Source organism: Hippoglossus hippoglossus, chromosome 17 (assembly GCF_009819705.1).
Source record: "Hippoglossus hippoglossus isolate fHipHip1 chromosome 17, fHipHip1.pri, whole genome shotgun sequence".
In the NCBI taxonomy this organism is placed as follows: Eukaryota; Metazoa; Chordata; class Actinopteri; order Pleuronectiformes; family Pleuronectidae; genus Hippoglossus; species Hippoglossus hippoglossus.
Window position 1 is genome coordinate 16,758,347 of NC_047167.1, and position 17,652 is coordinate 16,775,998.

At 40.6% G+C, this 17,652-nt stretch overlaps 1 protein-coding gene across 2 annotated transcripts in view; it reads right to left on the reverse strand.

Annotated features, from left to right (window-relative positions):
- Positions 1-256: 256 nt before the first annotated feature.
- LOC117777693 (corticotropin-releasing factor receptor 2) overlaps positions 257-17,652 on the reverse strand; it is a 30,963-nt gene continuing 13,567 nt past the window's right edge. Inside the window, exons 3-12 of one of the 2 annotated variants that reach the window (XM_034612565.1) lie at positions 10,973-11,058; positions 10,080-10,186; positions 9,104-9,221; positions 8,808-8,961; positions 5,462-5,522; positions 5,303-5,375; positions 4,761-4,846; positions 2,074-2,209; positions 1,227-1,268; positions 257-932 (exon numbers count right to left, since the gene is read on the reverse strand). In XM_034612565.1, coding sequence (XP_034468456.1) covers positions 792-932; positions 1,227-1,268; positions 2,074-2,209; positions 4,761-4,846; positions 5,303-5,375; positions 5,462-5,522; positions 8,808-8,961; positions 9,104-9,221; positions 10,080-10,186; positions 10,973-11,058 — 1,004 coding nt within the window. In that variant the 3' untranslated portion in view covers positions 257-791. Of the gene's footprint in view, positions 933-1,226; positions 1,863-2,073; positions 2,210-4,760; positions 4,847-5,302; positions 5,376-5,461; positions 5,523-8,807; positions 8,962-9,103; positions 9,222-10,079; positions 10,187-10,972; positions 11,059-17,652 lie in introns of both variants that reach the window. The other variant, XR_004616647.1, reaches the window with a different exon arrangement.

Here is a 17,652-nt window from a genome sequence, read left to right on the forward strand (position 1 = left end):
TTAAAACAACATGATATGAGATTTCAAATTCAACATTGTATGAAAGAACAGAGTTGAAGGAGAAGCGTCCTCTGAGGAAACATTATAGAGGCTCCATTAAAATGGCTTCTTTGTATAAAATAGTCACACTGACCAAAGTGTACACTTGTTCAGATTGTGTTAAGGTGAACACCAGTTATTCACTTCACACTTTTATTACGCTGCAGAGAGCAGTGGCTCTTTCAAACCCTTCGCCTTTTATTCTCTATAGTTTTTCATTATTATATTTAATTCAGGTGATTCGCCTCCTTCCCCAAAGCTTCTTCTCCGGCTGTCAGAAGCAGCTGTTGGTGCCGAGGAGCAGTTCATTCAAAGAGCAAGTTTGCATTTTGATGTTCGTCGCACTAAATACAAATGGATGTTCTGGCAACACTGTGAATGCAGATGAGTCAAACTCAGTCCCTCAACGTAACAATGGACCCACATGCCTGCAAGTGTGGGAAGTATCCTGCTGCAAATCCTGCAGGATTCTCCTGCTCCTCTAATGACCACCAGGCAGTAAGATGATAACAAGGGACAGATGACACTTAAATCTAGTGAGTAACGGGGAATGTACATGTCCACTTTGTTTTATGTGTGGTTTAAGTGTGACCAAAAAAATGAAATATCCTGGAGCTCCAGTGACATTGGACACACTCAGGCTCACATCAGAGGAATCAGCCTGTTCTGTAAATCACTCCCTTGTGTTGAAGAGTGAGTAAATTCCCTCGGAGGCTGCAGAGGAGATTACAGGATGTGCTTGTCACCCCTGGTCACACGGCTGTGGTCTGTTTGATGCTGTGAAAGCTGATCCTGGTCGGAGACGTGGGGATGGACATGGCTCGTGCCACCCGCACTCGGAGAGCGTGGTTGTCCTGCCAACGGTGCCACCGCTTCCTTACCGCTGAACGCACCTGAAATGTTGAGGGTAAAAAGTGGTTATCTTCTGACGGCAGTAATGACTCTCAATCCAGCCATTTACTATTGTTCAAACTTTCATTGATGGAGCAGAAATGATTCAACTCATCTCTCCTTCTTCTTTCACTTGAAAGCTTTCTTATCCAATCATTTGAAATTTAAACATTTTAATTATAGGAGGTAAATTAGAAAGAAAAACACAGCGAAACTAATCACATACACACTTCATTTGTGATTTTATTAAGATCATATATCAAGAAACACATTTCACAGTGTGGTGAAAAACTCACCTCTCCGTTTAGAAAGCAGTAGAACACAGACACGAAGAACCCCTGCCGAACAGGACACATTACAGTCAGTCGAATGCAGCTTTGTGTAATGGCATCTTATTTAGACAAAGGAGGATTCATGGTAAATGATCTGCATTCATACAGTGATTTTCTAGTCTGTCGGCTACACAAAGAGATTTCAAATGTATTTCTCATCAACCCGTTCACACACATTCATTCATACAGCCTGAGGAGCAGTCAGGGGGTCCGGCGTCTTGCTCAAGGACACTTGGAAAACACTCAGCAGGAGCCAGCAAACCTTCTGATCACTGGACGACTCCTCTACATCCTTTGAGCCACGTGAGGACATAGATTTATGCTTTTCTTAATCTCATCATGCAATAGTTCTCGACTAAAGAGAAACTTCTTGAAATCCCCTTTTCCTTCTTTCCTCCTACTCGGTCTTAGATTAAAGCAGAGAAGATAGAAAGATTTTAAAAAGGAGCACAGAGCAGGGATCATGCCCACGTGGCCCCGTTAATCCCGACGGCTGAGAGCTCTGAACAGGAGGCAGGAGGGCTGGTTCTGTGTGAGCAGAGCCAGGATGCTCGTTCACATCATCTTCCCACTAGTAGACACAGGGCCTGAAATGTCATCCTGAAAGAAGTGATACAACTAGGCGATAAGATGAAATCAGTATGATTCACACACACACACACACACACACACACACACACACACACACACACACACACACACACACACACACACACACACACACACACTGTTCACTTTACAGACAGTGTGTGTGTGTGTGTGCTAGGTTTTCTGGGCCAGCGTCACTTTGTACCATTATCCCCATCCTCACCTGAAACGACTGTAGAAAGGAGTTGAAATAGATGAAAACGATCTGTGAGATGTCGTCCTCCCCCGGATTCACGAAGAAGAGCATGTAGGTGATGCCCAGCAGAGGAAGCAGGACCAGTGTTGCTTTCACAGCTTTTCTGTGAAGACAAGGATACAGCTGCATCTATAAAAATGACTAATGTGAGAGTGTGGAGTTTTTAGAAAATGCATGATCCTGCGTCAAGAGGTGGAAGGAAACACACACCCACCACCAGCGCTGTGATTCTCACCGTTCTTTCAGTTTGCAATGTGGGAAGCACTTTCTATTTAAGACCCACATTAAAATGCAGTGTAACTGTTGGTTCATAAATACGAATTAAATCAGTTACTTAGGCTTTGATGATGAGATGAGTGTCACCACTGACACTGAAATCTAATCAGCTCATCTTTAAGTCCAAGGGACAACTGCTCAAAATGTGTAGAAATTCCCTAAAGACAGACTTGAGATCTGTTCAAGAGACCAACAACCTGGTTTTGTGAGGTCCCAGTGAACCAAATTGGAACGGGTTCTTTGGAGATGTTCCTGAGACAAAGCGTTCAAGAGGCAAAAAAATCAAATGCTTTGTAAGAATCTAAACATTTTATCCTCCAGTCTAACTGAAAACATTTACAGCCCCCATGCAGCCAAACACTATTTATTCCTAATAGGCCCACATGTTGTCAAAAATGTTAACTAGACACAAATTGTTGGATTCAATGGATTTTGACTCGATTAGCAGCAGGTTGAAGTGTCCATTGAAGGGTTGTTATCAGAATGAAGAACTAATTAAAGAAGCAGTGAAATGCTGAAGGAGGATAAACACAAACCAAAGGGATTTTTCACAACCTGCAAACTCAAGTTGTATAAAATGAAAATATATTCCCCACATGCTTTGACATTTGAATTAAAAAATGACAGAGAATCCCATCTTCCTTTTGCTATTTCCCTCCCTTGTTGGCTCTGCTCAAACAGCTCTGGTAAAACCAACAGCGTTTTTTTGAAGGAGCCATAATGCTTTAGTTTAAGGTAAACAGTTTATGGTCCAATCCTCCACTCACTTAATTAAATCTGCTTCGCTGACATCAGCATATCTGTCACAACGAGCATGAATCCAGCTCCAGCCTGGAAAGCCTGAGGTGAAGCAGCCTGAGCAGTAACAGTAAACACACCATAATCCCCAAATAATCCCTAAAGGAGACAAACACAGTTGACGCAGCAAAAAAAACAAAAAAACACACAGCGGCCAGAAGAACAACCTGAGAACATGAAGTGGGACTCGACTCTCTCACAACAAATCTCTGCCTATTACTCACTCGTCAAGTCCTGTCAGACACATGAGAGCTTTTCCGCCTCTCACTCGGCTCACCTCCGCCGAAATAAAGTGGCGTCTCGCAGTGTAACTACCTTCAGCTCCATTTGTTTGTCTAGACTTCATTTTGTGTTTTTAACGCATTCCAAAATACTCTTTAGTTTCTGCCTTTGGCTCTTAGGGAGATAAATGAAACACAATACATTAAATGTCACTTTTGATTTTCAACTCACAAGCAATTTAATTTGTCAATCTATTTTGTGACATTGGGAGTGTTTTGGGGAGACATAACAAAGATTTTGACCAAAAATCGTCTTGAATTATCAATTTTTTAGTGAAGCACAGAGGTTGACGCCTCATAGCAAGAAGGTTCTCAAAAGAATCCCTGTTTTCCTATGTGGAGTTTGCATGTCCCCCACATGTCTGCGTGGGTTTACTCCAGCTTCCTCCAAAAGACATGCCGATCGGTGGTTAGGTTCAATGGAGACTAAAGCTCCTTTTCTACTCGTCCAAACAACCCACAAACACCCGCTTACATCTGGCTTTTATCTGCAATGGATTCAATCGATGTTCACTCAAGCTTTTTATTGGCTCTGATTGGTAGTGATGGAAACGCAGTAATTTGGCCAGATAGCGAGGTGAGAGAGCGGCTCAGTGCTCAATGTGTACCTGACATCTAACATGATGCACCGGGGGGGAAAAAACCTAAAAGGAAAACTCTACTGGCCATGGTAAAGGAGTCAATCGCCATTTTTTTACCAGGTTTACCCGCTTTTGAAAAACCTGCATACACAAAATATACATAATTGTGGTGTAAAAGAGGTACAAGTTGTCTGTAGGTGTGAAAGGTTGTTTGTCTGTGTGTGTCGGCCATGTGATAGGCTGGTGACCTGATAGACCCAGCCTCTCGCCTAATGCTAGCTGGGGCTGCAGCAAACCCCACGACCCTCAAAGTATAGTATAAGCGTCGTAGATAACATACGGATGGATGAATGAAACACATCACAATATGTTCTATGGTGTTACCGTGATTTACTGTTCAATTACACACACTAACTGCAATTACAGCCAATATATAGCAAAGAAAAAAGCCGTAAAATCAATAATAGATCTCTAGTATTAACGTGCGTCGCAGTGATTCGATTTTCTTGTTATTAATATCAGATCTTTTGATCCTCAAATATCTGAGATTTGTATGAGATTAAGTCAGAATTTGAAGTAATTCTAAACAAACAGATTAGTCTGATTTCTGAACTGGTGGCTTTGATGCTACAAACGCATTTCTTCCCTGCACGTTGCAAACATAAAGCAAAACAATCATTTTCTATACTGTGCAGTTTCACGTGCAGGAGCAACTCACCTGTATTGTATCGTCTCAGACGTAGTGGAAGCTCGTAGTTTGGTCATAAGAATTCTCACTATGTTGAAGAGGAAAACAAAATTTATCTGGGAAAAAAAAAGACAATAAACAGACTTTATAAATCAAACAAAGGAAATGACATAAGCAGTGTTTCCTCATTGAATGTTGATGAGGAGAAGAAGGGGCGTGCAAGTCAAAGAGGAGCACAGGACTCAGAAGGGGTCACCGCACTCCTCCATGCTCCATTAGTGAACACATCAGTTTGAATAAAACCTGTAATATTCAGGTTTCATACGTGTGAAACTGCTTTAAACCCCCGAGAAGATTGATTCCACTTTTCAATGAGCTGCTTGCAGGATAGAAATGACTTCCATTATAAAACCATTTTCATCTCAGGGTATATTTTCCTTTTCATCAGTTCACTCCTACAAGCACTAATGAATCAGATGTTGGTGTTGTGTTATATGAATGAATGGTTCTCATAAATAATGTAGAAATAACAGGGGTGATACAGGGAAATGGCTTCCTGCTTTGTTACTTACCAGAAGAACAAGAATAACTGGTCCCTGATAAATATAATCCATATATTTTCCAGGTTCTTTACCAAACCAACATCTGTCAACAGGAGAGGAAAGAATCATTATAGCATCCGATTGAGGACATTTCAGGAAAATGTCCGGGGAACTTATTTGAATACATACTGTTCGTTTTCGTAGTACAACTTTCCTATGGCCCAGGCTACTATTATAGGAAAGGGAATACCTGTAAAGTAAAAAAGATTAATGTAAGCCAGGAGCAACATTTAATTAGTGTCACAGTTTATTACAGACACAACTATTAATCCTCTGCCTGACTTGCATAAACCGGTAGATATCAGTCTGATAAATATGCCTGGTTGAGATCCATTGATCATTCCCTGGGAAATCGGTTTAAATGTTGAACAACGCCTTAACAAATGACGAAAGAAAAAGCTCTTAATGAAACTAATACATTTATTTGTTGAATAATATATTAACCCACAGTGAAAAACATTTAGTCAAATAACAAGAAACACACCTTTAGGCTGCTGAACACAGCAAATTGCTTTTTTTGCTCTAGAACACTTGCATCTATTGAACCCTCTGTTGTATTATATGGCTGTTGTCTGCACCCTCAGAGTTTACATTTATTCTATTAACTGTTTCCAAACTGTGCTGCTTCAGAACCTTTTTGCTGATTCGTTGGCAGCGCGCTCAGATGCAAGTTAAGCAGGCATAGTGCTTTTGGAATAACTCGCCGCTTCACCCCAGAGCACTCAGGACGGCAGTTCAAGGAAAAACCTTTCAAACAACCTGTCGCTGCTTGACTTTGCACCTCGCCAGCGTGCTGACAAGCTAATTGAGCAAAACATCTTCCAGCTAGAGCATACAAATCAGAGAGGGAGACCGAGAGACGTCCAAAGCTTTCTGTCCAAAAGGTTTCTGCCAAAAAGGTGAAACAATCAGGGAAAAGACCTTTCATGGAGATGAAAGAATACAGGTCCAAACTTGTTCTGACCCCAGCTAACATCTGGCCTCTCGTAAGAGATTTAATCTGACCTGCACTTTCATACTTTACTAATGAATTCTAGTTAACACTCTCAAAACAAGAACAAATCCAATCTCCTTACTGGCTTGTGGTTCCCTGAAGGCAGCAGCTATTTGAAATATGGAATAATACGATTTATATTGATGATTATAAATATTTATTTTCATATATTTATATGTCTGTAAGCGTCTTATTGTATTCGACATATTGCATTTTAAATAACATTATAATATCAGGTTAATATATTATACAATTATAATATTCTTTTATCTAATTCTTCCTGACGTATAAATCCCCCCCTGGCAACCATTAACTCTTATCTTTTGTTACGGATGAATTACAATATTACTTTCACAGATTAATGACAGTGTCATAGAGTAGATGATGGACATTAATTGCAGAGAATTAAAATACTATTTTTCAAGGTACCGTGGTTAATTAAAAATACACTTAACAGGTTATGAAAGTGCAGAGGAGCTGCTGCACAGGTAAAACCATCCTGATAAGAGTTAGTTACATTTTAGTAATATTTCAGTCATTCAAACAAGATTAATATGTTTGACATGCCCTTCTGGTTATTTCTATTCATAACCATGTCATCAAACTGTCATTACTGATAATACGTGATCCGTGATCTATTCTTATTTCATTCTCTTGTTCATAACGCTCCGCTGAGTCATTTTAGTAAAGTATCTGTCTCAGAGAGACAAGGAATCATGGTTCCGTGGGCATGTTTCTGCCTCAACATCAAATATTCTGACACTGGTTTTTGACTCTGTCCAATTTAACACTGAGCCTTCTCTAATAACTTCCTCTAATAATAACTAGGTTTGTAGGATTTTGACGTGGTCATGACAGGACATCTGCTTCAGGACAATCACCGGTTAAGTCAAGCACCAAATAAAAAGCTATTTCCCACACGTCAGTGCTGTTCCGTTCTCCACTTCACCCGCTGACCGGCTGCCAATTAGGTGCTTTCACACTGAACTGGGCAGAAATGTCAGATAAAACTATGGTCCGGCTGTTTGACAACCAAGTTTTCCTTTAAGAGAACTCAGCAAAAAAGTCAAATGTAAGACTTGACATATGTTGTAGTATCAAATATAAATGTGGGAATCTCTGTGGATCTGTCTCCTGCTGTCTGGCTTTCCTTCGATTTGTTTGACAACAGCTCAACCGATTGACTTCAAATATTGCAGTCCTCCCAAGGAGTTGCAGTGTGTGAATTGTTACTGCATTGGTTTTACCTGTTTGTACCTAATAAAATGAAGTGGAGATTAATCTAACCACTTTCTGTGAACACTTTCCTTAACCTTCTTCACTTAAGAATGTGTAGAGCAAGTGTTTTTTTTAAATCGGTGCAGTAAAATGCAATTTAGAAAATGTAATGTGTTTTTGCCGTATCCTTCTGAATCAGGTATCATCAACAGTGGTGACAGGGAAATTAGATGAGTACTCGATTATTTAATGATATTGAAGTATTAATGAGAAAAAAATCATATTTTGACTGCACTGATGTGGCTAAATGTACGTCGGGTCCATAATTAATAAATATGAAGAATGAGCAGAATTTGATGAAATCTTGAGATGGGTTTTGTGAACATGTTGGATATTTAATTATCTTAATGCTCCTCCTCAGACTCCTCGCTGTGAGCTGCTTTTCCGAGACGTTGCCGTTAGCGCTGTCACAGAAGCTGCTGACGAGAGAAGCTCCAACTGAGCCCAGGACTCACACACGCAACCCATGTGACGCTGTGTTCACACAGTCAAAGGATGTTTTCTAATTTCAGCGTTTATTTAATACGACAATGGAGTTGTTTCAGTGTTTTTTTTGCGTACTGGCTTCATACGGAACAAATCTCCACCATCACACAGTGCATTGACGCCAGCTTCATGCAACCATGTCCTCTCCGAACCTGCATTTGTTGTTGGACTTTCTCTTTGTAGGAACTATTACTTTGACCTCTGGGGGGTTTTGTTTTGTCATTTAGTTAGGATGGCTTAACACCTGATGGGAGCTATCCGCAGATCGGTGGCCTGTAATAGTGGTTCACCAGATTCACGGCTTCTCTGCCTCTGATGGCTGTTGTTTTTTATCTGGCAATAATAAAAAATTCTGTCTTTATGGCGAGTATCAAATCACCGATTCAGACATAAAGAGGAAAGAAGCGGCTGTGCTTGTACATCAAAATGCAATAGAGAGACTAGATTAAATCTAATAACATGTCTATTCTGTTGGATACTATTACCAACCAGTATGGCGGTTGGTCTTCTGAGATTGACCCGCCGAATGGAAAATCGACTCAGAATTGGCTCTTGGTGGGTGCTCATGTCGGACCCGGTCTGTAATATCAAAATAACTGACCCATTTTTGAATGGACCTCATCGTGAGATTGTTTTACCTCCTGTTCCCAGGTTAGCGATTAACTTGCACCCAGAGTGTAGGTGAGAGCGATGCACTGTCAGCATGTACATACTCACACCAGCCGATGAAGAGGAAGACCCACTTCCTGAGCTTATCGGTCGAATAAGTCATTACGATGGCTGTGTGGAGGTAACATCCTTCAACAAACATCCAAAAAAAGTTGGTCACCACAAAGTAGTTGTATATTGTCGTTATAAACCGACACCAAGGCTGAAAGAGAGAAACAAAAGGACAAGATGCAAAGTCTTTTAAACGGAAACGGACACTTTTCCTCACGTGATTCTATCAAGACTTTAATAACTTTCTGCACTCTCAAGTTATAATGCATTGCATGGGACACGTGTGCCGTTACCTCGTTGCTCTCATGAATATTGTGATCTATCAACTGAAGCAAAAACCACATAACATTCCTCAGGATGAAGGTGGTGATCAAATTCCAGTGGATGATGTTTCGAAGACATCGAATGCTCCTGAACCACAAGACAAACGGAAGACATGTTAGATTATCATAATTTCCGATACCATACTGAGTACAGTTCATATTTTTAAGATGCAAGAAGATGAAATGTTTATTGCTTATGCTGCTATTTGCACATGTAAAAAACTAACCCCTTGTAATAAAAAGTTTTCTTTTGTATTGTTTAATATGTCACAGACACATAAAAAATGTATATTCTTTCCAAATACATTTTAATCTTGTTGGTTAATGGTCGTTAGCGGCATGATGATAAATAGAGAAATGAACATCCCTATCTGAATCGCTGTCGTGACAATGTTTTTGTATTTCTGAGTCACAAGCCGGTTCAAACTGCCTCACGACCAGGAGGCCGGAGGTTCCCCACCTCTGCTCTAATGGGCTATTAAAACATGAATAATTAAATTTTGCATGCTTTTAAGAGAGTTTTAGTTTGGACAATGTTAAAAATCTTCTCCCAGTATTTATATATATCCTATATATACACATCCTCGGGTGAAAAATAAAGTATCTATTGATTGTGCCATAAAATCTTAAGAGACTTAAATATGGAACAAAATATTGACTACTTCGGTCTATAATCCAAGGAAATCAATATTTGCTTTCAGAAGCCCACATCGACCAAACCCTATTGCACAGCACAGCTGAGGCCATTTGATACTTGCTATATGTGTGTGTGCATGTGTGTGTGTGTTAATGTGATTAGAAATGTTGTGAAATACACATTATGCTTTTTCTAAACCTCAGCGGAGCCGCACTGCAGACATCTATTCATTTGACATAAGCAAGTTAATGATAAGCAGTGCAAGGCTACTGCAGGACACAGTTAGAGATGCACTATTTCTGTACTTGCCTTAAGCACAAGAAGAGAATGAAGGCCACGACTAGAGCTCCCACAGAGATACAGTGGCCAAGGTAGTTGATGATCAGCGCCACTTTATAATGCATCGGATACTTCCTCTGGAAAGAAGACATGGGAGTCACTTACTTGATGCACAGACGGATAACAGGACAAAGGAAAAGAGCTGAGTAACATGGTTACATGGAAAGAGCCAGAGTGTGTCTACAGTATCAACCTGTCCAGGCTGCACTGTGATGAGAGAGAACAAATAATAATGATGATGATAATAATAATACATTTTATTTATGTAGCACTTTTAGGATGAAGTACGGAGTGTATTTCTAAAGAAAATGAAGTAAAAATTCAAATTAAAAGCCATTCAAGTCCCCCTTCTATGACATATTTATCAATCATATTGTAATAAATATAAAATAATGAATAAATAAAATAACATTATAACATAATAAATATAAACTATACATTTATATAAAAGCTCACATAAATACAGAATAACTCCAGAATAGTAATAAATGGCACAGACACACTTCAGATGTCTTGGCTTAAAAATGATCTGAGCAAAATAGAGGGAGACCCAGAAACACACAATAATCAGGAGACAAGATGTGAGCTAATCAGGACAAAACTCCTCACATACAATGCATCAGTGTTACCCTGAACCCTCAGGCTCTGCTAACAGGGACACAAGCCAGACTGTACGTACTGTACTGTGCTTGTTAAGTCATCTGGAAACAAACTTTTTAAGTGTTTCAAAACACATAGCCGATTGGTTGTCTCTGTGTGTGCCATTAGTGTGTCGACTGTGACGGGCGTCTCTCGGGGATGATTGGCAGATTGTGCAGAGAACAAAGCAGAGAGCAGGATTGCTCCTGTGTCGCCACACTAACCTTCTCCTCCAAAATGGGCTCACAATTGGAGTAATTGCTCTTCAACGCCCACGTCCCATTATCCATGCACTCCCTGTAAGCGCTCCCTGCAAGAAAGTGAATCAAACTGTAATCATGGCATCGTTGCAAACATTGTTAGCATTGAACAATGCTTGTTGAAATGTATCAATGGACACTTTCACCGATTTGTTTGTCTGCACAAATCCTCTCCATCTGTATTGGACAGCAGACAGCAGACACCTCAGTGCTGGTGCCAAACCTGTTTGTTGTGGCAAGGTTAGAGAAGCGTTTGCCAAGAGGGGGACACCTTCCAATTTCCTCAGAGCTCAGTTCAAAGTTGAGCAGCACCATCTGTCTGACTCTTACACAGAACACCACTTTAGCAATACAATGTTTTATTTGGTGGGGGGAAAGCAAATCCTCTTACTCTGTCAGTTTATTTGCATATCTTTTTAGAAGCCCCGCTTTCCATAATCAACTTCCAAACGTTTCATTTGGCTGTTCCTCACGGGGCATTGACTGGGCGCTTTATCTCAGCAGCCCCGAGAAAACGGAGAAAGATTTGGGGCCGACACAGAGCAGCAATAAATCTATTTTCTATTATGACCTGCCACTCAAAGTGATCAGTTAAACCACTCTGCTGCCAAGATACACATCATGTATTCAAGTGGTTTTATTATTGTGCAGGAAAACTCTCCTTGATTAGGCTCCTGTCAGATTAATTTTTTTTAAAACCCACATTAAAAATAACAAATTCAATTTATCTTTTATATTTTAATTCAACCAAAGAATATTTTTCTTTGTCGAGGCCTCTGATGTGAATAACTCAGCTCCAAATGGACAGCTGTCAGATCACTGTCGCCTAAGTGGATGTGATTAGTTAACCTCAACATTATTTGATAAAGATGCTTTTACATTGTATCAAATGATCCAACCTCTTGTGAGGAAATAAACTCTAATATAGATGAACAGATAAATGTGTTTAGAACTTATACAAGTCAAATAATTAACTATTCATATTGGTATCAGCCTCCAAAAATCCATATCGGTCAGGCTCTAACAGACACGCCTGATCTCTTTCCCTCGATCCAACCCTTTGTCCTGATCTGCCCTGATATTCAATGTGATTTTTTTTGTCCATCATTCAAAGTTTTTTTCAATAGTTTGAGTAATTGAACAATAGACAAAAGGGAGAAAAACATGTCCTCCAAGGCAGAGGTAGCTAACAAGATGTGTAGAAAAGGACAACACACTAATACTGGTGTTGTCCCATTGTAGATTTAGACAAATCTCACATGGAGCGTCATCTTCGTATTCCCCCGTCCTGATGTGAAGATTCTTGTAAACCACAGAGAGGAAACCACCTCAGAAACAGTGAACTGAAGGCAACAGCATCCTTTGCATTTGAATTAATGTCACACAACATGCCATTTGTGTTAAAAGAGTGTGTGGCAGCTAGAAGAAGAAGTAGCAAAACAAACAAAACCTTTACCAACGAGCTCACATTAGCCTTTTCATTTGACTTCAGGCATTTATTTGGTAATGATTTGTGTTGTGTTAAAGAGGGAAAAACCCAGTTCTCTGCCATTTGATTTAGAGCTAAGTAGCCCAGAACACAGCTGTAAATCAAAGTGAGTCAAACCACTCCAGCTCGTGAATGAGTGGTTTCCCCACGAGAGGCAGTAAAACAGTCAATTGCAGTACGCTCTGAAAAACACACAGCGCTCGGAGTTTGACTGTTGTTGTTCAGCGATGGGACTGAGGGGTATGAACATTAACTCAGACAAATAAACTAGAGGTTGTATTGAAAAAGAAGAAATTACTTTTCAAAGCTCTTTCTGCTGTTGTATCGGGCTCCTCACACAATACTGGATCTGTATTTGAAATAAGTCCGAACAATACAACACAAACTACCACTGATTCAAGTGGTCTTTTGCACAATAATGGGCTTAAAGGGAGTCGTGTGTTCTTGTTATACTCTATTCACACTATGATGATATATTAGTCTCTAATTCTTCTCTTAAAAGCCATTGATCTTTACAGCCTCTTGGGTTGCCAGGTTTTGGATAAACCCTCTGGCTGGATTATCCAGTGTGGCATTGACGTGGCTCTTCAGGAAAACCCTTCAAATTTGACCTTTTGACCTCTGAACTTCTGGCTTTATGAATAATGTATTAACATTCATATCTGCAAGCTTGATGGTTTACAGAAAGACTTAACATCAGCAGTTGTTAATGTGCTATTACAAAAAACAGACGGTAAACATCAGGCAAAATGGATTTTTTACCAACCTGGTGACCTACAGTATGTTCTCAGTAATGGTAACCCATTGCAAAAAATCAGTTAAAATGATCGTTATAAGAAAATGGGAACTTGAATTACCTCCCTATGTTTCTATGCCTCCACCAGCCAATGCAGCTGGAAGCCTTCAAGTTTTCTCTCTTTATTTTTGACCAATCACATTTGAGCCAGCCTCGGTATCCGGAAATGCAACTTTTAAATTAATTTGCGCTCATATGGAGATAACGTCTAGACCCAAAACAATGTACAAAAAGTTTTGCCGTTTGTATTTTGTGTGGGGAAACATTTGACTCGTGTGGACTCGGACTGTGAACATTGCACGGTGAATGGAAGATGCAGACTGGGCCTGTATATCTGCCGTCTACACCGGAAACTCCAAATTATCGTGGATTGCCAACCGGAGTTTAATTTGTCGTCAGACGATGAGATGGCCTCCTGACTCTCTGATTATCCTTGTGTGCTTTTGTCTGCAGAGCCTGAGGAAGGTGGACTGTTTATTGGCATCTCTTAATTGGGCAAATGAATCCTCCCAATTCAGAGCTGCTCAAAGCGAGTATTATGAATTAATCTGTGCAGATAATCATAATAATATGCCATTTTATATCATTCTAACTGTTTTGGGGGAATCAAACTGAGAGTCAGCACGACAGCATCTAGAGGATATCGGCGTCACGTCAAATCAACAGCAACTGATATTCCTCCAGTCAGGTTAGTTTGCAACATCTCTCAACCCAGCGAGTCAGGAACCCACTGTTCTCTGCCAGTCCGAGGCTCAAGGCTTTTCAACTCCTAACAATGGCTTTCAAGCAACCCACTAATTTGCAACACTGCTATAATTTGCAAAGAAAACCATGACAACTATTATAAAAAAAAGCATCTTTACATAATGAGATAATATCACAGCAGCAGCACAAGGTGTTTTCCTGATAAAATTCTCGCGCTCCAGGCAAATATCACGCTGGGTTTGTGAAACAAGCGGTGATGGCGCAGGAATAGAGGAAGGGGAGCAGGTTGTGAGGTTTGTCCCTGTAAGCGATTCCACTGAGGCAGGACTAATTCAAGGCACTGGTGCAGGAAGAGCAGATTTCCCTCTAACCATCTGTGCATTACGCATGATAAAGCGATTCTCTTAACTTTTTCTCTCCCTTACGGTGCGTTAAAGTCATACTGTTAAAAATAAAAAATCACTTAATGAATCTGTCGAGTTTGGGAAACGGGAGAACGTGTTAATAACGCTGTGAACAACCCGACACTGACCACACTCCGCTGGTGTAAAGGCGGAGGGGGAAGAAACGGCGCGATTTCCAACTGGCGCACTCCGCAGCCACACAGCCCACCTCCTCCACCGGCCACCCTGCCAACTCCTCTGCTTTTCTTGGACGCATGCAAGCAAACACCAAAGGATTGTCAGAGGATTAGAAGACTGGAAGCATGTTAGTTGATGTAAATGAGGAAAAAAGCATTGCTGAAAAGTTATGTAACTTGGGTGTGTGTGGGCTGTTTCAATCAGGGGGCGTAAAAAAACAAACAAATTCAATTATTGATTCTGAAATGAATTAGAAATTCACATTCCTAATTATTCTGAAAGACTAAACCAAACAGTATGTGACTCCTATGCCGGCGAGCTTGACCTGTTTCTTTGAGCCGATGTTTGCTGTGCGCCGAACCGTGGCCTCTACAACAATGCCACAGGAATATTACAGTACAGCATTTTTCACTTAAAGCTTGTGTAAGCCTGCCTGCCTTGCTCGGGTGTCTGATTGCCCTGTGCTTTAGCCCGGGCATCTGTCTCTTTAGGGCTGTGTTGCGTTTGTCCGACAGGAGATTGTTTTTTCTGATTGAGTGAACTCCGAATAAGGATGTGACACGAGCGCTGCCGCTCTCCGGTCGCCCCCAAATTAGTCAGATGTTCCAGTTGTTGTGAAACAGACAGTAAATCTGGGGCCTTCTGTTTGGATGAGTTGAGAGACAATAAAATGGAAACAGCTCATGCGAGTTGAACACCTGAGCCCGTTTGAGCAGCGTTTCCTGAAAGCCACATGGAATTTAATTTGAGCATCTGACAGAGCAAAGCAGCTCACACCATAACAGCACGGGAATCTCTAATCATTTCAGTTTGACATTTCATTTAGGTGACGGGAACTGGAGCAATTAGCAGTTATTCATGCAGACGGTAGGTGAGGACATGAGCTGTCCTGAAGATAGATGTTGATTATCAGCCATAATATTGTAACCATCTTCACCACAATGCTATTTGCTCCTATAGAAGCCAATGGACTACACTACCCACAATCCTAAGGTGTAGTAGCAACGTCTCTGATTGGTGAAGCTTGATTTTGACCCTGGAAATGTTTACCACAACCGCGAAATCATGTCCGATCGGACCGTTCAGCGTTACTACACTAGGTTACTCTACTGTACGATATATAAAACACTCAGTACAAACATTCAAAACTATAATATATTGGAACACTTTAACAACTAGGTATAATTTAAGAAGAGGCAAGATGGCACTCGTTAAAAAGGGTATGTATGTAATGTAGTGTAATGTACATTTTATATATGAGGTCTGTTTTCCAATTACTTTTTGCTACGAATCACGTTTTTGTTATGGTCAGAATTCATCTGGTGGCTGGTCGCCCTGGCTCAGGCTTCAAAATTATTTTTATAAAGATTTTATGAAACGTCAATAGAGAAAACAAAGGATTCTTTGGTAACTTTTTATGAACTTATGGTCTAGTTGTGCATCAGAAACAGTTCTGACCCTGAGTCTCAAAATCCATTTTATTGATAAGTAGTGCTTCAAACGAACGATTCTCCTGAAGATCCCACTGGGGGGAGCTTGTTGTCCTGAAGGAAGCACCAGGCCACAAATGGTCTTCATGACAACAGACATCATGTCGAAGGCCCTGAAACTCAGAGACTCGCCTGTCATGCTTCAGGGACCGGCTGCATCCAGCCGTAGACGGGTGATGCCAAATAGCCTGAGTCTCTATAAAGAAATGCTAGTGAAATAGTGATACACATATATGATGGAGATAACATTTGATTTAACATTAATGTGATTGATTTCAAGAAGATTGATTAAGCAAAGGAACCTGGTAGGATGAAGTGTGTTGTGTTGCAGTTTCTGAAAAGTAATATATTGATTGAGGACATTGATTTAAACAGACACCACAGAAACGTGCCTCAGTGCAGAGTTCAGGCACTACGACATCAGAGGACCTCCTGGAACGTGGCATCTCGTCTTGACCCGAGGTTTAAATTGCACTATGTTGAAGAATAAAGCTTTTTCTGAGCGGGAGCTCCTTCCGTTGGCACACAGCATTATCCTGATAAGAGCATCCGAGGCAGCACAAAGCACAGAACCTGAGGGGCCGCCCAAAAAAAGGAAGAAAACTTCACGTAGCCTTTTCAGAGTTTCCAGTGCATCAAACAAGGAGGAACCCATTCAATTTTGGAGCAGATCCAGATAAAGACTCTCTGAGCCCCAATCTAATTAAGTCTCACCTTCATTACTGCACAGTAAAAATAACAGTGGAAAGATATTTCTACCAGATAGAGGAGACTATAGACAATTCAGATTCCACTATGCTCTTCTCCACCGCTGTGCGAGCTGGGGTTTTGCCACTGAAACATTGAATCTTTGATGTTTGTCTGGAACTTTTTGGGGTTATGTTCGTTTTTTCCAATTGTCATGATGGTTCATATAATTTGTCAAGCTGGCTTCTCATCTCCAAGTCTGTTGCTTTTGCTTTTTTTTTGTGCGTCATCGACTGCTACTGCCCTTTTGGTCTTAGATGCAAAAGTATCCTTTTCAAAAGGGCAAAACTTATTTTTTTCCTCACATGTTTCCTCAATTTATTCTTTGCCTGTTAAAGAGAATACCCTTAGAGATATGTGAAAAAAACTAAGCACTACACACTTGTGACAGATTTATGCAGAATTAGATCACACATGAAAGCAGGAAGGAGGAACTCAAACTGTTCTTTATCTGAAGAGAAGCTAAAACAAGGTCTCCCGTTTCCAAAAATGATATATTTATGTCGCCGATGACCTGTGGTTCACATCATAAAATGTTAGTCTCCAGTGGATCTAACCAGTCAACACTAACTCGCCGTTTCTACGGCCTTGATTGACCCAAGTGTGATCAAACACAACATGGCAGCTAAACCACTTTACAAAAACTGCACTGTCCTTGTCACATTCACTCAGTTTGACATTTTGTCAGAGGTGCTGATCCTTTTCAAAGCAAAACAAAGTCCCCGGCTTTTGGGTATTATCAGTGCACAGTCCCAAAAATGACTGGATCACCTCAAATCCCTCTCTGGGAGGTTTATTCTGAGGAGGCACTCAAACCCAAATCACAATTCACAAAG